Below are 18,707 nucleotides of genomic sequence, written 5' to 3'. Positions count from 1 at the left end.
TTTATCCTCAGTTTGCTGTTCTTGAACAGGATGAACGTGATTGGCTGCCGCCTGGCTACTGTATTTGCATAGAGCGATCTGATTGGCTGACGCTTCCGTCGGCGGCGCTTCACTGGCGTTGCGGAAGTGAGAGACTGTGAGTTTTGAATGCTTATATCTTCTAAATGCGAATTTTGTCATTGTTTATGAACAAATATAGATAACCATAAGGATAACATAATCATACTAAAAGCCAAAAAACTGCAGTGTTGGGAAGGTCCGTGTACCTTCGGATAATGTTTCTCGTTTTTGACTTCTGAATGGAAAAATGAAGAAACCGTTCATTTATCACATATTCAACCCGTCTCACTAATATAAATAAACAAATCTTGCATATTTTTGTTCTCTTCACACTTTGTTCTAATTTGTCAAATGTAAAAATAATAAAACCAAAATGGATAAACAGCTTGAATATTCAGTCTCTACATGGACGGGAATAAAACGCCCCTTTCCATTGATTGGTCAACCAAAGATCAAGCCGCGCTGTCATCAGTTCTTACTCAGCTCTAATATTCTCTAAGCGAGAGGAAGCCTGACAATGCCCAGGGGAAAACCACAGCAACCACAGCCTGCAAAGCTTGGCTATTTGTCTGTGCCAAACACTCCTAGGGAACTGTAACTCAGCATATCCTACTCTAGTATTAAGAGGAGTTAGCTCAACCTAGGCCATTTGAGCAGGCCATAGGGCCTACAACTCGTTTTATTAGCCTAATGCAGAAGGCTAATCAGCCTTATGATTATGATTATGATTATTAGCCTTATCAGCCTCATCTTCCCTAGTGTGCCCCCACGACAGTTTGAGTCTGTCTGGAGCGCTCCATAACACCTAGCAGCTCTTCATACGCAGGGCAGGGCTGCCGAGAGGGTTCAGATTCTGCACGGGCTTTAAACTGAAGCCCGAACCCAGCCCGTACCTGAAATCATTTAACCCGACCCGGCCTGACCCGACCATTACTCCATGACCTGAGTCTCCTCTCCGAGAGGGACACGAGCCACCGGGCTCAGGTGCCTGTCCCTCTTCCCTCGAGAAGATGGACAAACGAGAGCGGAGCATCCTTACAGGGAAACGCTCACAGTGCTTGCAAACAGTTCCCTCGAGAACTGCGAGAGCTTGCTCTTCTCCCAGACAATAAAAAGTCATTTAATCTGTTTAATCTGAAAATCGCCCTGTAGTCAATAATTGTATCCCTTAAAACTCATCTTTGATCACCAACTCACCGAGTGGTTAGTGGTGTTCGTTGATGATTAAAAACAAATACATCGGCGCAATGTATGATTTCAATCCGTGTTATTTGATATAGTGGAACTATTTTTTTCAGATAACTCACAACCACGTATAAACTTCCGCTCGATATTTGAGTCTGAAGCGCAGTAATATCAACGAGCAATGAGTCCTCCAACAGAAATCAATGGGATTTTACAAAATGCCAAATAAAACACGACAGAAACTGTATTTCGCTACTCTACTTGTTTTGGAACATCAACGAACACCACTAACCACTCAGTGAGTTGCACAGTTTTGAAAACGAACGTTAGGGGTTGTTTTAAGGACATGTTAGTGCATGCCCGTAGACAGCCACTCTGAAGCGGTCAAAGGCGATTCTGAACGAGTCAAAAAGTCGAGACGGGACCCATCGTCAACATTTCTGTGTCCACCACTCTAGTTCATCCAAAACAAACCAGAAAAGAGACTCAAAGTGCTAAATACCAGAATTATCCTGTAATCAAGGTGTTTTTTTGCGCCACGTTTTGCCTGCAATATGTTTGTAGGTGTCCAACACATTATTTTATGTTGTTTGGCTTAAAAAGTGGTTAATTTTAGGCACAAACTATGTGGTTACGGTTAGTGGAAAGTCTGGTAAAACATTGCTGGCATCTGATGAATTACGGCAGATGCGTCGCTCTCAAAGCCCAGGTAAATGTGCTCACAGTGTCACATGCCTGGCCTGCGCTGAAAATATCGCCGCGAGTCGGTGTCAGAGCTCCGTTAAATGTGCCGCTAAAACATGCATGTCAGCCGGTAACTTGCTCTTAGAGCCCTAGTAAAGGCAGTCGAAATGTCCGCAAAAACATGTATAAAGTTATAGTCTCAAGGGGTCTCAAACAGTCTGATGCTTGTGCTGATGTGAAAATGCTTACGTTTACCTATGTTATAAAATGTATTCTGTCAACCAACCAATATGAAAAGAAATACATTTGCAAAATTGACTACTGTAACTTGATTCTAGTTTTACTAGGTGAGTATATGTATATTTTCCTTAATTTTGACTCTGGAATGGCTAGATAATTGGTTTGAATTCCATGGAATAATACTCCTTTCCTTCTTAGCTTTTAAAAGTGACCAGAAGTATGGTCAAGGAGTTATGTTATTCTACTCAGCATTTTTGCCTAAAGTAAAGAAAATAATCTGACTTTGATTAATATATGCTGCCTAATTTAAGGGAAAACCAGGTTTGGTGAAAATCACATCAAATTAAAATTTTGTTATGATAAATACATTTTATGTATGTAGTATGCGTTGATTTAAAATTGATGCAAAGTGAGGCATCTCTAATTTATATATTTGCACTCTTTCCTACTTTGTACCGCAACTGTTGCACTATAATGTCCCTCAGATTAGGGGTGTAACAGATCACACACAAATCAGTTGAGTAAATATATAAAGTCACATATGTTTTTGGTACAGTGAGGAGAAATCATTTTAATTAAATAGTGGTTTACTGAACACACTTTAGGGCTCTCTTTTTGAACTAGATGTACCGCATGGCGGTACAAAATATGACCGCCGCTCAGGCCTGCACTGGCTTTCCACAAAAATAAATGACGTGGAGCAATTTGGCTGTATTGCGTGTTTATGTATATACCTAAAAAAAGTAGTAGTATGTGCATGTCTGTCTGTGTGTGTGTGTGTATGTGTGTGTCTGTGTGTGTGTGTGTCTGTGCGTGTATGTATGCGTGCGTACATGTGTGTGCGTGTGTGTGTTTGTGTGTGTGTCTGTGCATGTGGATTTGTATGTGTGTGTGTATGGGTGTGTGTCTGTGCGTGTGGATGTCAGTGTGTGTGCATGCTTGCGTTTGTTTGTATTCCTGCATGTGTGTGTGTGACAGTTAGGGTTGGCAACTTCAGAAAAGGAAAATGCGGGACAATCGTGGTTATTTATAGGAAAATGAGGGACACTCAAAATATTTGTACTGTATCACACAGTGTACGTCATTTCAGTGTCTGCAGTTAAGTTTGTGTTTAAAAGGTTATCAGACATAAACACATTTGTATTGCTTAACCTATTTATGTATTTAATTCTAAAAATAATTTTAATGTCATACATGAAAAAAGTCACATTACAAACAAACCATAGTTCAAAATAACAGCATTTATCTAAAATAGAAAGCTTTTTTAACATTATACACTAGGCTTACAGTTCAAAAGTTTGGGGTTAGTAAGATTATTTTTTGGGGAAAAAAATAAAGAAAGTAATTGCCTACTTTTATTCAGCAAGGATGCATTACATTAATCAAAAGTGACAGTTAAGATAATGTTACAAAAGCTTTCTATGTACTTTCTAAAAGCTTTAAAACATTAATAATAATCAGAAATGTTTTGAAAAAAAAAAAAAAAAACTTTGACAATCCCTATATGACCGCTTTCGCTAGCTATGCTAGCGGCGGTCATAATAAGTACAGCAGTCCACTGCTGTAAAGATGTCTTTGTAGTTTGAAATACTGGGTTTTCTGTTTCCTTCTTAACAGCTCATCTTGTCCTGTATTGTGTTTTTACTTTTGCTTTCATTTATCTCTGTTCTCCATAACTCATGGCGATTTCTCTGTACCACGTGCAGTGCGCCACTGTTCTGCACACCCATGCTCTACATGTGCAGTGGTCATTATCACACTGCAATCAAGAGACCTATACCAAAAGTTTTGAATACATGTACAGATACATAAATATTTTAATGGTTGTAAATTTATCAGATCTCTTTCAGAACGTCACTTGTCTGCCATCCAACCACATGAGTACTGGTGAAGGGGGTCATCGGCCATCAAGTTTGTGATTTCAATGGTTATTTGTAAGTTTTGCCAGACCTGAATATTTTTGGCCTAAAACAGTGAATTTGTCTTACTGACTGATTCCAATGTTGACATGCTTATGAAGCTAGGGTCCAGCTAAACCTGTATTTGCCCAGTTTGTTTAGATTAGCGATATTTCAATGTAAACATTTTAAATGTATGTAAAAAATGTTCTAACTTTGGTAAATATTTTTTATTAACTTTTGTGTGAGTTCACCATCACATAAAACCACAGGTGCAAGATGTACAAAGTGCAAATGTTAAGAGTAGATTAAGTGGGATGCGAGTGAGAGGGCCCATTTCCCTGTATTCTCATAATAGACTTGAGATATATTTCCTTTTATCAACAAGCAACTGCACTGTGTAAAACAATGTGCATTATATTTCTGGAAATACAATTTGATTGCACCTTTTCTCATTTGTTGTGTGTTGTTTACACCATTAGAGATTGTTAAAAAGGTTTTAATTTATTAACACTCAAAAGCTATTCTTTGAATTAATGTAATTAAATCATGGAAAGGATTTCCACGTGATTACAGTTTTTTACAATCGGTATGACAATTTTTTCAATACTTTTAACAAATTTCCTAAACTCTTAACGCACCAACACACCTAAAACACAAAATTGGCAAAACGGTTAATTTAATGCTCAAAATCACACATTGTAAACTAAACTCCAAAACTAATTTTCAAAATACAATAATACACTAACACAATACACAATGTCTAACAAAACACTGCAAACATGTTTCAAAATCAAATAATTATTCAAAACACTAACATATGTTCTCTTCCAACAGGAACATTTAGTCAATCATAACACAATGAAAAAAAAAACACTATCATCAGCTGAAATTACAGAAACTGCATTATTTTATGTGTCAGGTCTGCCCTTATACAACAGACAGTATATTGTATTGATCATAGATTGTGTTTTGCACTGCAGATTTTTTTTTTTTTTTTGGAAGTCTCTATTTTTGTTTTGTTTGTAATGTAAATGCATGCATTTTTTTTTTTTTTTGCAGCAGAAATTCAATACAGCAAAATAAATGACCCTTCTTAGAGTAGCTTTATAGAATGTATGGTTTGTGGAAAAAAAGAAGACAGAGACAGAATTGCTGCAGTAACGGCTTTATTTGCAACAGGACATTTCTGCAAGATAACAAAAATATGCAATATAGCTGCCATTTACAGTATTACAGTACTGTATGTGAAAATACAAAATATACAAACAGAAAAAGCACCAGAAAAAAAAAAAAAAAAAAGTCATCTTCTAATTATTTGCATAATTCAATCAGCTGTTTCTCAGTAAGAATAGAATAAAATACAGGGGATATATTTGTGTTTCAATTCACAATATAAGCAGCTGTTTACCTTGACTTTAGCCTGTAAGGTTAGGTTTAGAACATGGTGTTATCTGTTCTGACATACAGTGTTAAAGCATTGGTAAATTTGGAAGTAAAAATCCATTGTTTAGTTCTTGTTTGAGCTTGTGTGTAAAAGAAGTTCAAGCATTTTCAATTTGTGTTAATTGTATGCATTTTGTGTTAAAGCAACAAGAAATGTGTTAATAGTATAGCTTACACAGACGGATGTAGTGCTAACTGTGTTAAGAGTTTTGGAAAATTGTTAAAAGTATTGAAAAATCTGTCATAGCAATCGTAAAAAACGGTAAATGGCTTTCTTTCATTAAGCACTTTTGTTAGGCTAACTTAAATAAATTAGTTGGTCCAAAACATTGCAAATTAGTTGGGCTGACACTATTAAATTAAGCTGTGCCAAACCATAGTAAATAAGTTTAATCAACCTTAATAAATTAAGTTGACCCAACGTAAGTACATTAAATTGTAATAACAGAATTGCATAATGCTGAAATAAAGCAAGTTAATCATGTGGAAATCCTTTCCATGATTTTTTTATGTTCATTCAAAGAGTTATTTTTTTTAGTGTAGAACTAGGTTTTCTTCACTCTGTGTTGTGGTTTGCTCTATTGTAACACAAAGTTGAGATGTTGTTGCCCAGAGAGAGAAAAACAACGTGGTGTCGGAGGAAAACATGCGTGAGAGACGAGAGATGGCGTATTTTCCGCATACATGGGGATTGATTGAGAAAAAGTATACAAATAAACATTCAACTCTGGTCACAAATATAAAGGGAAATAAAAAAAAAGAGTACAAAAGTCGATAGAGCGGTTATCTCTTCTCCTCACCTGTCATATCTATTACTGACTCTCTACGCACATGCGCAGTTCTCATTTTACCTCAAATGACCATAAAAGCATAAAAGTGACCGTTACACTATGTTCATGCAAACATTCCCGAGCATGTGATGAACACCGACTGCATGGCGAGCTCAATCTCTGGCCAAACTCGTAAACCCCCATTGAATGCACAAACTCAAATGCTGGTTGATGTAATTCTATTTATTGTTAAATGAAATAAAACATCCTCTTAGTGGCTGTGTTTCACTGCAGGCAGGCATAACTCAGCCACAGTGTGCTCTACTCAATGCAACTGCTGTGTTTCTTCTAACTAAACATTTCTGCAGTCCCCACACAAACCACATGAGGGCACCTCTACAACATGGAATTAACAACTGCTGCTGAATTCAGAAGAATTCACAATAAAACTGATTAAAATCATAACTCTGTTACACATATAGGCTACAGTATTTCCAAATTCTTCATTGTCATTGATTCATCTCTTGTGTTCTCTGCATTTGTTCATTGCACACCAAAGAAAAGTTTAGCCAGACCAGCTCTCAGATAACTCAGAGCGTCTTTATTGGCTTCTTCAGCCACAGCGGTTCTCCTCATTTCCTCCAGCTCTCGGACCCAGTCTTCTTTCCCAGCCTCCCTCACTCTGGGGATGAAGAAGTCCAGATGCTGAAGAGTGAAGGCCGAGTCTGGCTTTAATGCGATCTGAGACAGATGCTTGATGTTCTTGTAAGCATCGAACAAAAGAATTGACTTTTGGTCCTCAATCTCCTTCAGATCTTGATCAAGATGATCTATTACAACTGAAAACCTCTTGAACTGTCTTTGAGCTTTTTCATAATCCTTTTTTATGGAGTCAAATTCCAACTGCATGCTTGAGGTACTGACGATGTATTTTTTGTTTTCTTTGACGTGTTTGCTGTGGTGACACTTCCCTGTGCACACGGTACAGTAGCCGTTTTTCATGACTTCACATTTACTGGGATTCGAAACCCACCAGCAGTCAAACTCATGGCAGTTTTCCTCACAGACGGTGCAGGTCGTCGCTTTCCTGCTCTTCCATGAAGCGCTTTCAATGGGCACCTTCTCTTTGACAGTCTTTTTTACTTTAATGGTAAAGTTTTTACACTTCTCAATATTGTCCTTATTTTGTCTCATTGCCTGCTGGATCTGAAGTTTTTCAGATTTCTTTGACTCTTTCTCTTGAATTCGCAGCTGTAAGTTGCACATGGACGCTTCTAATCGAATGCGTTCTATCAGGACATTTGAAGTCAACTCCAAACTTCTTCTGTGCTTTTCATCCAGTGACTGAAGGAAATGCTTCATGCCGTACATGCTGTCTTCCCAGGCGTCTCTTTGAGCACGAACTCGACGCTCTCCAGTGTGACGGGCGTCAGCCTGCCGGTTGTTGAATAAGAAATGAACAGGCTGGTTATTGCGGTCTCGTCTGCAGGGGATTCTAGCTTTATTAATGGCACCAAGGACGTTTTGGGGTGGCAGACCATCAGAGTGTGTGATTAAAAACACAATATTGTTCACAATGTCTTTTCCAAACAAAGACAGAATTGAACTGATGATGTAATGTTGTCTGTCCGAGAGGCGATTCTTAGACGCTTGAGTCACAAAACACACAGCGTCAATTTGACGAACTCCATCATTACTCTGAAACAGCATGGATAAATTCTCAGCAACTTCCAGATCTTTTTCCAGTCCTCTAGTGTCTCCGTATCCTGGAGTATCAATGATGGTGAGAGACATGGGACCCTTTATAGGAAAAACCTCATACATGGTGATTTCAGAGGTTTGTGATTCTGATTGGTCTCTGGCTTCTTCTTCTGTGATTTCATACCATATTTCATCCTCAAACTTCACTCCCATTAAGTAGTTGACCATGGTGTTGATGATGGTGGTTTTCCCAACGCCAGTTTCTCCCACCAACAGAACAATTTTGTTTGGTTTTGTGGAGTCTTTTTTCCCATAAGTCCATTTTCTGACTTTTCCATTATCATCAATTACTTTCCTCTCTGTATGTAGAAGGAATCGTTTTGGAGGACCTCGATGAATCAGAGCTAGTCTGCGTGGTGGAAGACACGGCTTTCTGTAAAATGCAAAAATTACACAAAATTGTCATTTATTTTTCTCAGCATGACTCAAGGAATCAATTAAGCCAGTTTCATTACAATACGCTAATTTTTATAGTTATTTTATAACTATATTAATTAAAGAGTTAATTTATATAGTTATTATCATTTCTGAAAATATCATTATAACTTTAATTATAACTGTCTTGAAATGCTTTGAGTACCTTCAAGGCATGGTGCCGATGGCACATACTGAGTTTTGTAATGATACACCAATGCATTTGTAAAATATAGCAATTCATGTCAGAATACTGTATAGTAGTTTTCATGTTTTGTTTAATTTTAGCGCCACTGAGTGTCAAAGTTCCCCGCTTTTTGTGTGTGTGTCCTCAGAATAGCCCCATACATAAGTGTGTGAAATTTGATTAAAATTTCTCATTTTGGGTTGGAGTTATAGACATTTATATCTATCAGAACATAAAAAAAATTACCCATTGACGACTTTATTTGCATTTTTTTGCCACTTACCATAACAATTTTGACATTTGGGCATAAGAATATGGTCAATGGCCTATGTTTCCGATTTTGAAGATATTTCTGTAAATTATTTAAGCGCTTAATCACAATGTTGCACAAACAATAAGGCAAAACGTCTCGGTTACGTATGTAACCCTTGTTCCCTGATGGAGGGAACGGAGACGTAGTCGACATGTTGACTGATTGGGATCACACTAGGGAGCCTGTCATCTTCGAGTATTGTAAAAACGAGTCAATGGACATTGGCGTGCATGAATCGCATCACACGACCCACCCCGCCCCGAAGTGCGGGTATAAATATGGAAGTGGATGCACGCACCAGTTGTTTTTCGCTGAGGAGCTGAGCGAACCCCAGTCAGCAGTGGTACAGCAATAGTGGCTGGGGGACTACATCTCCATTCCCTCCTTCAGGGAACGAGGGTTACATACCTAACCAAGACGTTCCCTTTCAGTCGGTCACGTTCAACGTAGTCGACTAATTGGGATCCCTATTAAGACACCACTAGTGCTGCCACCTTCCAGTCCCTAGACAAAAGCCTCATGATTATCCCGCATATTTAGGCGGAATAGGATAGGGCTTAGTCCAGGAAAGTCACTGCTGTTCCACAGGACCACTAGGAAGCGTGCCTTTCGTTGGAAGGCATACGCTGCGGAAGCCACACCCTGCCCAAAGGAGATAACATGTGGAGAATACACATATGGACTGAGCGAACTTAGCGGGCAATACAACATATGGCATGCCACTGAGGTGGCTCCAGCCGATAACAGGGGGGAGACGCAACCGGACAGTGACCACAGAGCAGGCTCTGCCAAGGGAAGACATGGGCTCGGCGCAGGGAGTCAAACCATGGAAGAATACAAATATGGGATCACCCTAGGGATCACAACATATAAACCCCACCTAACACAAGTTACACAAGCATACAAGTGATAGGTCTAGCATCGGACGCTCTGCCACGTCCAACACCGATGGGATGAGGAGGAACTCAACAGGGTTTGGAAGAGGGAACCTAAACTGGAGCGAAAAGCGCACTTATCCAGTCCATAGGAGGGGAATGGCGCAGCCGATACTACAAACCGGGCTAAGGTGAAGCTGGCTTCGTGTGAAGGGAGCCCATGGAAAGCAACCGGCTCGACACATAGGCTAATTTCCAAGCGAATGTGCTGGTGTCGCCCAGCCCACAACTCTTAATCTGTCAGTGAGGAACTTGTGTCAATGCCCAGGAAGGAGCTACACTCTCTTTTCGGAGGAGCTCACTACCCAGGTGGGCACAGTGCACCTTGGGAAATTCACCAGGATGATGGCAACACTAATCTTTTAGTGGGCCAACCTCTGCATGGAAACCACCTTCCCTTCTGCTGGTTTCCGAAAATGTGTGTAGAGCAATCAAGCAGGAGAACTGTTTCTTTAAAAACAGAATTTTTAACTCAACTGCCTGTAGTGCTCAGGGGAGGTCTCAGAGTGCAGTAGCACTGGAGATAAGTCCCAAGAAGGTATAGAGGGGGCGCAAGGAAGTTTATGTCATCTCCTTGCACCGCTCAGGAACCTGACAATCAAGTCGTACTTCCTATATAGCTCTCCACCGCGTCGCCGATCAGCCCAGCCCAGCCCAGCCCAACACAGGTGCATCTGTGTCGTGACAGACCGCTCCATTGGAGGGATAGCCAAGTCATCATTTCCAGAGGTCAGCTCACTCTCCGATCCTGCAGCCGACATCCTGTCCCCTGGAGCGGGACCAGCGTGCTCAACGAGGGGCTCCACCGGCTGCGATGTGATAGAGGAGTGAAAGGCCCACAGGGTTTGGTTACTGGGTGGGGAAGCCTCACTATGATCCTCTGTTCACCCATCCCACAAGGTGCCGTAGCGGGTGTGGTAATGAGGACTATATATGTATAAAGCTTGCGATCACCGCTGCACTCGCGTTGTAGAACCACAAGCACTGAGAGAGTCTTCCTAGAAAAACACTGACACACTCGCTCGTTGTAAACAACAGTACTCTTCAGAGACATTGAGACCGATCGGCTCCGAAGCGAAAGACAAATGGTGAATGCATATACCCGCACTGCGGGGCGTGTGATGCGATTCACGCATGCCCATATCCATTGGCTTGTTTTTACAATACTCGAAGATGACAGGCTCCCTAGCGTGATCCCAATCAGTCGAACGTGACCGACTGAAAGGGAACCAAGCATGTTTGGTATCATTGGACATGCAAGGATTCGGGAATTTAAGGAGATGACTCCTATGAAAATAAATCAACCGAATCCAAAGTTATAAGCATGTGAATATTTGATTTTCTACTAGGTGGCGCTGGCTTGAAACTTCTCAGGCTCCTTTAGGGCATCCTGCCGATGACCCATACCGAGTTTCATAACGATAAGATAATGCGTTCATAAAATACAGCATTTTACTACAAAATTCATAATGGCCGATGGCCAATATGGGAAAATTGGATATCATTAGATTCGGCATTCCACCCCAAATCAAATGAGACCACTTTTATGGACCAACCATTCAGAAGTTATAAGCAAAATAGCCATTTTTCGTATCTCCGGACCAGTAGGTGGCGCTGTGGCAAAACATGGAGCATGCAGCATGTAGTCTCAGGTCAAGCTTGTGATGACATGTACTAACTTTGGTGTGAATACAATAAAGCGTTGAGGAGATACAGCCTTATGTCTATTTTTGCAATAGCTACATAAAATTTGTTTGTGTGTTTTCACGAATCGACTTAAATTCCATAACTTTTGTAAGCAAAGCAAAATAATCTGGTAAAATTTTTGTGGAAATTAGAGCAATGGCCTAGGAGGAGTTTGAAAAATTATTTTTTTGGAAAAATCCAAATGGCGGAAAATTACGTCATAGGGTGCAATCAAATTGTCCAATTGTCTTGTCTTGAGCTAAGGAATCAGTGGGAAAAAAAATAATTTTGTCTCTAGCCCTTACAGTTCACAAGTTAGCATAAACATAAGTGCACATTTGGACAGTTAGTGGCGCTAGAGGGATTGAGTTAGGTACTCCAAGTTTGCTATGGTGACAGTTCAGGCTGTCCTCTATCAGTGTGCCAAATTTCATAACTTTTTACCATACAGTTCTGTGTTCTGCCATAGACTTCCAGAGCGGAAGAAGAAAAACGCCAACGGATAATAATCTAATAGTAACAATGTTTTAACCCGGGAAGTTCCCCATAATTTTAGCTGCTGGAACCAGACTATCCCACTCTTTTGCTGCGAGCCCCCAGATAACAACCAAAAAAAGACAGGCACCATTACCACCCGCATCAAAGCCTGCAGCAAAGCCTGCGGGTCCAGCTCGCCCTCCCCCTCCTGTGAGAGCTCTTCGGCCTCTGCCACAACGCCAGGGCCCACACCCTCCTCCATCTGCTCGAGGTGAACCAAAAACAACTGATACCAGCTCTCAGTGATATGTGTCGGGTCCCCGTTTTGATAACAGTAACTTTCTCAAATGTTTACAGAACAAATGGGAACCCAGTGTGCCTGTATCTTTCTCTAATGCTGTTCTATTACAAGATAGAAAGTCTAAGGCCTTCAGTAGCCGTACAGCAAACCTAACTAATCTGGAGCCTATTACACGTCAAACTAATATTGCTGTGGGGAAAAGTAAGACTGTTAAGTTAGCACTCTTTAACATCCGCTCACTTAAAAATAAATCACTTCTTGTCAACGACTTAATAGCCACAAACAATCTGGATTTTATGCTTCTGAATGAAACCTGGCTAGAAGACAGCTGCAGTGCAACAATCCTCAATGAAGCAGCCCCTCCTAACTTTACTTTTATGAGTGTCTGCAGAGCTGTTAAGAGAGGTGGGGGTCTAGCTGCTCTTTTTAAAGATATCTATCAATGTAAGCAAATATCATTTGGGAATTACCCTTCTTTCGAATATCTGGGTATTGTGTTAAAAGGTGCTCCACGCATTTTACTTGTCATTATTTACAGGCCTCCAAAATACTCTCCAGCCTTTGCTGAGGACTTTACAGAACTGTTATCAACAATTACATCAGAGTTTGACTGTTTTGCCATTGCTGGAGATTGTAACATCCACATAGATAGTGCAGAGAATAATATGGCGAAAGAAATCAAAAGTGTTTTAAAAACTTTTGATCTGACTCAGCATATAAATGGACCCACACACAATCGCGGACACACTCTAGATTTACTTATCAGTAAGGGTCTAAACATTTCATCGATTGTTATTAAGGATGTAGCACTGTCTGATCATTTCTGTATTTTCTTTGATATATTGATCTCTCCTGCCACTGAAGCTAGATCTGTGTCTGTTAAGAAGAGATGCTTAAATGAGAACACTAGTGTACTATTTATGAAGGCTATATCCTTAACACCACGTATATCTGCTGACTCTGTTGATTTTCTCCTTGATTCTTTTAACTCAAAAGTTAAAAGTGTAATTGATGATATTGCTCCTGTTAATGTCAGGAAGAAGAGTGGCAGACAAAAAGCACCTTGGAGAAACTCAACAGCAGTGCAAAATATGAAAAGACAATGCAGAAAAGCAGAGCGCATGTGGCGGAAGACTAAACTTGTAGTCCATTATAACATCTACAAAGACAGCATCCATGCTTTTAATATGGAACTAGGCAAAGCTAGACAGACTTTCTTCTCAAATATTATAAACAGTAATTTAAACAACACACGCACTCTTTTTGCTACTGTAGAGAGACTGACAAACCCCCCAAGCCAGATTCCCAGTGAAATGCTCTCAGACAACAAGTGCAGTGAGTTTGCTTCTTTCTTCTCTGAGAAAATCAATAATATCAGAAAGGTGATCAGCACATCCTTGAGTTGCCCTGGGGTCAGACAGATCAGACCACCTGAGAAAGTAGTTACTATGTCTGATTTCAAAGAAATTGATGGCAAAATTTTGGAAGAAACCGTACAGCACCTTAAAACATCAACCTGTGCTCTTGACACACTTCCCACATCATTTTTCAAAAGTGTGTTAAACAGTTTAGAAGCAGATCTTCTAGAAGTGGTAAATGCCTCACTTCTCTCTGGGAGTTTTCCAAACTCCCTGAAAACTGCAGTTGTCAAGCCCCTCCTGAAAAAGAGCAATCTGGATAAGACCATACTAAGCAACTATAGGCCGATCTCAAATCTTCCTTTCATAGGCAAGATCATTGAAAAAGTTGTCTTCAATCAGCTGAACAAATTCTTATGCTCGAATGGATACTTTGACAATTTTCAATCTGGTTTCCGGCCGCACCACAGCACAGAGACAGCGCTCATAAAGATAATAAACGATATTTGCTTAAATACTGATTCAGGCAAATTATCAGTGCTGGTACTACTCGACCTCAGTGCTGCATTTGACACTGTCGATCATAACATACTTCTTGACAGGCTGGAAAACTGGGTGGGGCTTTCTGGGATAGTCCTAAAATGGTTCAGGTCATACTTAGATGGGAGAGGTTATTATGTGAGTATAGGAGACCATAAGTCTAAGTGGACATCCATGACATGCGGAGTCCCTCAAGGCTCAATTCTTGCGCCACTCCTGTTCAACCTGTATATGCTCCCAATGAGCCAAATAATGAGAAAGAACCAAATTGCTTACCACAGCTATGCAGACGACACACAGATTTACTTAGCCCTATCGCCTAACGATTACAGCCCCATTGACTCCCTGTGCCAATGCATTGATGAAGTCAACAGTTGGATGTGTCAAAACTTTCTTCAGTTAAACAAAGACAAAACTGAAGTCATTGCGTTTGGAAACAAAGATGAAGTTCTCAAGGTGAACGCATACCTTCACTCTAGGGGTCAAACAACTAAACATCAAGTCATGAATCTTGGTGTGACACTAGAGTCAGACCTTAGTTTCAGTAGTCATGTCAAAGCAATAACTAAATCAGCATACTATCATCTGAAAAATATTGCAAGAATTAGATGCTTTGTTTCCAGACAAGACTTAGAGAAACTTGTTCATGCTTTCATCACCAGCAGGGTGGATTACTGTAATGGACTCCTCACTGGCCTTCCCAAAAAGACCATAAGACAGTTGCAGCTCATACAGAATGCTGCCGCCATGATTCTGAGCAGAACCAGAAAATATGAACATATCACACCAGTCCTCAGGTCTTTACACTGGCTCCCAGTTAAATTTAGGATTGATTTTAAAGTATTATTACTGGTATATAAATCATTCAATGGCCTAGGACCTAAATACATTGCAGATATGCTCACTGAATATAAACCCAGCAGATCACTCAGATCACTAGGATCATATCAGCTAGAAATACCAAGGGTTCACTCAAAGCATGGCGAGTCCGCTTTTAGCTATTATGCCAGCCGCAGCTGGAACCAGCTTCCAGAGGAGATCAGACGTGCTCCTACAGTAGACACTTTCAAATCCAGACTCAAAACACTTCTGTTTAGCTATGCATTTACTGAATGAGCACTGTGCCAATGTTCGTCCGACTGTTTGTACTGTACTGTATTTTTTTATTTTTTTTATTTTTTATTTTTTTTTATTCTTCTTAACTGTTATTCTTATTTCTTGTTATTATTTTAATTTATTCTATGTAAAGCACTTTGAATTGCCATTGTGTATGAAATGTGCTATATAAATAAACTTGCCTTGCCTTGCCTTGCCTTATAAAAGATCAACAATTACCTCCATCCAGACCAGTCATAATACAACAATCACATTGTAGTTTAAAAAACCTATTATTATAAAAATTGAGAACATTCTCTTACGGCATATTGGGACCTTGATTCAAGCTGAAGCTGCGCTGACAGCGATTTCTGGGAAATGCCATTGTTGCCGGGGTTAAAGGGACAGTCCACCAAAAATGAAAATTCTTTCTTCATTTACTCTCCCTCATGTCGTTCCAAACCTTTATGGCTTAATTTCCTCTGTGGAACACAAAATAATATATTTTGAAGAAAATTGGAAAACAAACAACACTAGAACTCAATGACTTTCATTGTGTGGACAAAAACACAAACACAAACATTTCTCAATTTCTTATTTTGTGCCTAATTCTGAGGTTTTTGATCAAATAATAGAATTACCTTCTTTTCTTTGTCTGTTTTCATGTAATAGTCCATGAATTGCCTGAAAGATTCAGTTACCAGCAAAATTCAACCCGTGTTAAAAAGGTGTTTGGTGTTTTAAGCCCCCAACAGCGCCTTCCAGGCAGCGAGGGGATGGGTAGGTTTAAGGTTGAGGGTAGGGTTAGCTGCCTCTAAGGAGCCATTGGGGGCTTAAAACACCATTGAGCTGTTAAAAACGGATCAAGGAAGTAAATCAGTCACAAAATATAAACATTTACACTGTACTGATTTTGTCTGTTGAGTTGAATCTCTTTTAAATGTAAAGAATATTTAATTTAATAGCCTGTATAGTGGTATTTTCAATTAGTTGCATTTGTTTTCACAAATTTAACCTATGCTCATACCGGTAGACACGATTAACCAGTAAAAATGTGTCAACCGGTTGAGATTTTGAACTATCTTCTCAATCGTGGTTACGCTCGTGTGATGTTGCTGTGCCATCACAAAATATTATCGTTTGCATGCGTTGTTAAGCATTTCTGTTTAAAAAACAGGTTATTTTAAACTGTTGAAGCACAATTAGCAGTGGAAGCGAACTTATCTTAGTTTATGCGCGCGCTCTCTGAGAGACTTTTGCTAACACAAAGCCTCTGCTCATAAAGCGTGTGAGAACTGAACTGAGTGCTTTTTGCCGCCTAATCGGGCTTGAACGGTTAAACACACATAACTATGTGTCAAAGTGATCATGTCTTTGCAAAGTAAACCGTCATTTATGTCTTAAGTGAACGTTAACAGAGAAAGAAAACGCATGAGTATACTGGATCCGTGCAGTCGGTCTTAAAGTGACAACAGAATGCTAATCTGTTAGCATTCTCACTTCTCTCACTGCTCTTGTCTGAATCACTTTTATTACTTTAATGAGAATTAATGCATATTGAATTTACACAGTAAAGACTATGTATTGTTTTTTGTTTTTTTTATACATTTGATTATACATTTTATATAGTATTTCTAGTGCTTTCTAAGTATTTCTACGTTTTTCGGGTAGGTCTATCTCATTTGTGTCTTTGTACTGTTGTAGTTTGTTTTCTTTGGTCTTTTTTTAATTATATTGAAAATAGTGATAAGAATTATGACATTTCAAAGGTATGAAAAAAATTGTATATCATAAAAAACTTATTCAAAGCAAAAATAACTATATTGTGATATATACTGTTATCGTGAAATAAAATGACTTATAAGAGTTTGGTCATATCGCCGACCCCTATACACACACACACACACACATAAATTATACACACAAAATAATTAAGTAAACAACAACAATAGATTGTTTTAAAAATGTATAAATAGTTTTAAAAATGTTTTTTTTAGAGAGAATATATTTATGGTACTTACACAATTCGAGATCATGTTGTTATGGAGTTTTCACAGCAAACCTCTTCATTAGTCATGAATCAGTCTCAAGGGAGTTTTTTTTTTTTTTTTTTTTTTTTTTAAAGAATGGGATGTCTCTCCTGCGCGTCTTTCCAGTAATACCAGTTTGTCACTTGATTAAAAGGAACATGATCTGGGTGGTTTTATTTATCTGACACATTTTGGGAAACCTGTGAAAGCATGCAAAGTTAGTTTAAAATGTAGGAAACTGAATTGTGGTCTAATTCAATAATTATACTTTAATTTTTACATGTGAAACTTATTGTACATGTAGTGAAGGGTTTGAAACTGTGTGTCTAAATTTGAAATAACTAACATACCATTGCTAATTTCTCCATGGCTTTTTATGACAGCTATTATTCTGAAATCAGCCTGTTTTCGTGGTTTCATCTTCCGCAGTGTGGTCTTGACGTCATTTGCGCCGCTAGCGTTATTAACTGTAAATCAGTCTATTTCGTGTTGATGGAATTCTAAGTATGTTTTCCTTGTTGCTTCTTCGTTGTTTCAGACTGCAGTGATTATGTGTTTGGTTTAACCCATTTTGCTATGTGATTTTTATTGGGACTGGAATGAAAATATCGATTTTCCAGATTTTCTCAATTTTCTCAATGTTGATTCTTAAACCTCACAATCAAGCTTTTTAGCAAGCAACATTACTATAGCTGTAGCATGAAAGAAAATCATGAATTAACATCAGAAACTATGTTGAAAGACAGAGCAATTTACTGAAATGAAGCAGCTCTCATGTAATAGTCCAATTAAAGTTTTAACCTTGGAACAGTGTCAATAAGACAACTTAAAAATGTGGACACAATGGTATATTTACCACAGGAAAGTTATGTTGATTATCTAGAAAACTCTAGAATAAACATATATGCCCTTTTTTTTATAAACTCCATTTTTGGATTTGTGTTATTATAGCCTAATTATAGAAATATATTGAAGAATTTTTCTGTTTTAGGTAAAGAGCATTCAGTCCATCAGATGGCACCATAAAACATATTACAGCCAATGAAATTATGCTCCTGCAGTTGATGAAGTTGTGTCTCGAGATAATGCACCTGATCAGGATTATTATGTGAGTGTCGGATGGTTATAAAATCAGTTCAGATTTCATTATTACTTGAGAAGATACACACCATTTTAGCAATGAACTGCAATTTTATTTAAATATATATATATATCGATGTCCACCTCACTGTCACTCTTCTGTCTGATTACAGCAAAATAATTCAATACTTTCTTGAGGAATATGTTTTGTAAAGGAACATAAAAACATTGTATTTAATTAGGTAAT

The 18,707-nt window shown here is 38.9% G+C and overlaps 1 protein-coding gene across 3 annotated transcripts; it reads right to left on the bottom strand.

Moving 5' to 3' along the window:
* Positions 1 to 5,226: 5,226 nt before the first annotated feature.
* Positions 5,227 to 17,752, bottom strand: LOC311079132 (uncharacterized protein). Of its 3 annotated transcripts, none has more exons than XM_084108336.1 (3): positions 17,372 to 17,752; positions 15,674 to 15,832; positions 5,227 to 8,417 (listed from the first exon to the last, which is right to left on the bottom strand). In XM_084108336.1, exons 2-3 carry the CDS (start codon positions 15,733 to 15,735, stop codon positions 6,827 to 6,829), a joined length of 1,653 nt encoding a protein of 550 aa, XP_083964462.1. In that variant the 5' UTR covers positions 15,736 to 15,832; positions 17,372 to 17,752; the 3' UTR covers positions 5,227 to 6,826. The 3 variants fall into 3 exon arrangements, with proteins under 3 accessions (XP_083964462.1, XP_083964463.1, XP_083964464.1); XM_084108337.1 differs by having other exon boundaries at positions 15,992 to 17,394; XM_084108338.1 differs by lacking the exon at positions 15,674 to 15,832 and having other exon boundaries at positions 17,372 to 17,436.
* Between the last annotated feature and the right edge of the window lie 955 nt (positions 17,753 to 18,707).

This window comes from Abramis brama, assembly GCF_963993115.1.
Source record: "Abramis brama genome assembly, chromosome: 3".
NCBI lineage: Eukaryota > Metazoa > Chordata > Actinopteri > Cypriniformes > Leuciscidae > Abramis > Abramis brama.
The sequence above is the reverse complement of the archived record's forward strand: the minus strand, read 5'-3'. Positions and strand labels throughout refer to the sequence as shown.

Bases quoted from the DNA above. Each gene is read 5' to 3' on its own strand.
- LOC311079132 (XM_084108336.1), bottom strand. From the start codon at position 15,735: ATGGCATTTCCCAGAAATCGCTGTCAGCGCAGCTTCAGCTTGAATCAA. The intron at 8,418-15,673 runs GTAAGAGAATGT...TGCATTTTACAG, and splicing joins AATCAAGGTCCCAATATGCC to AAAGCCGTGTCTTCCACCAC.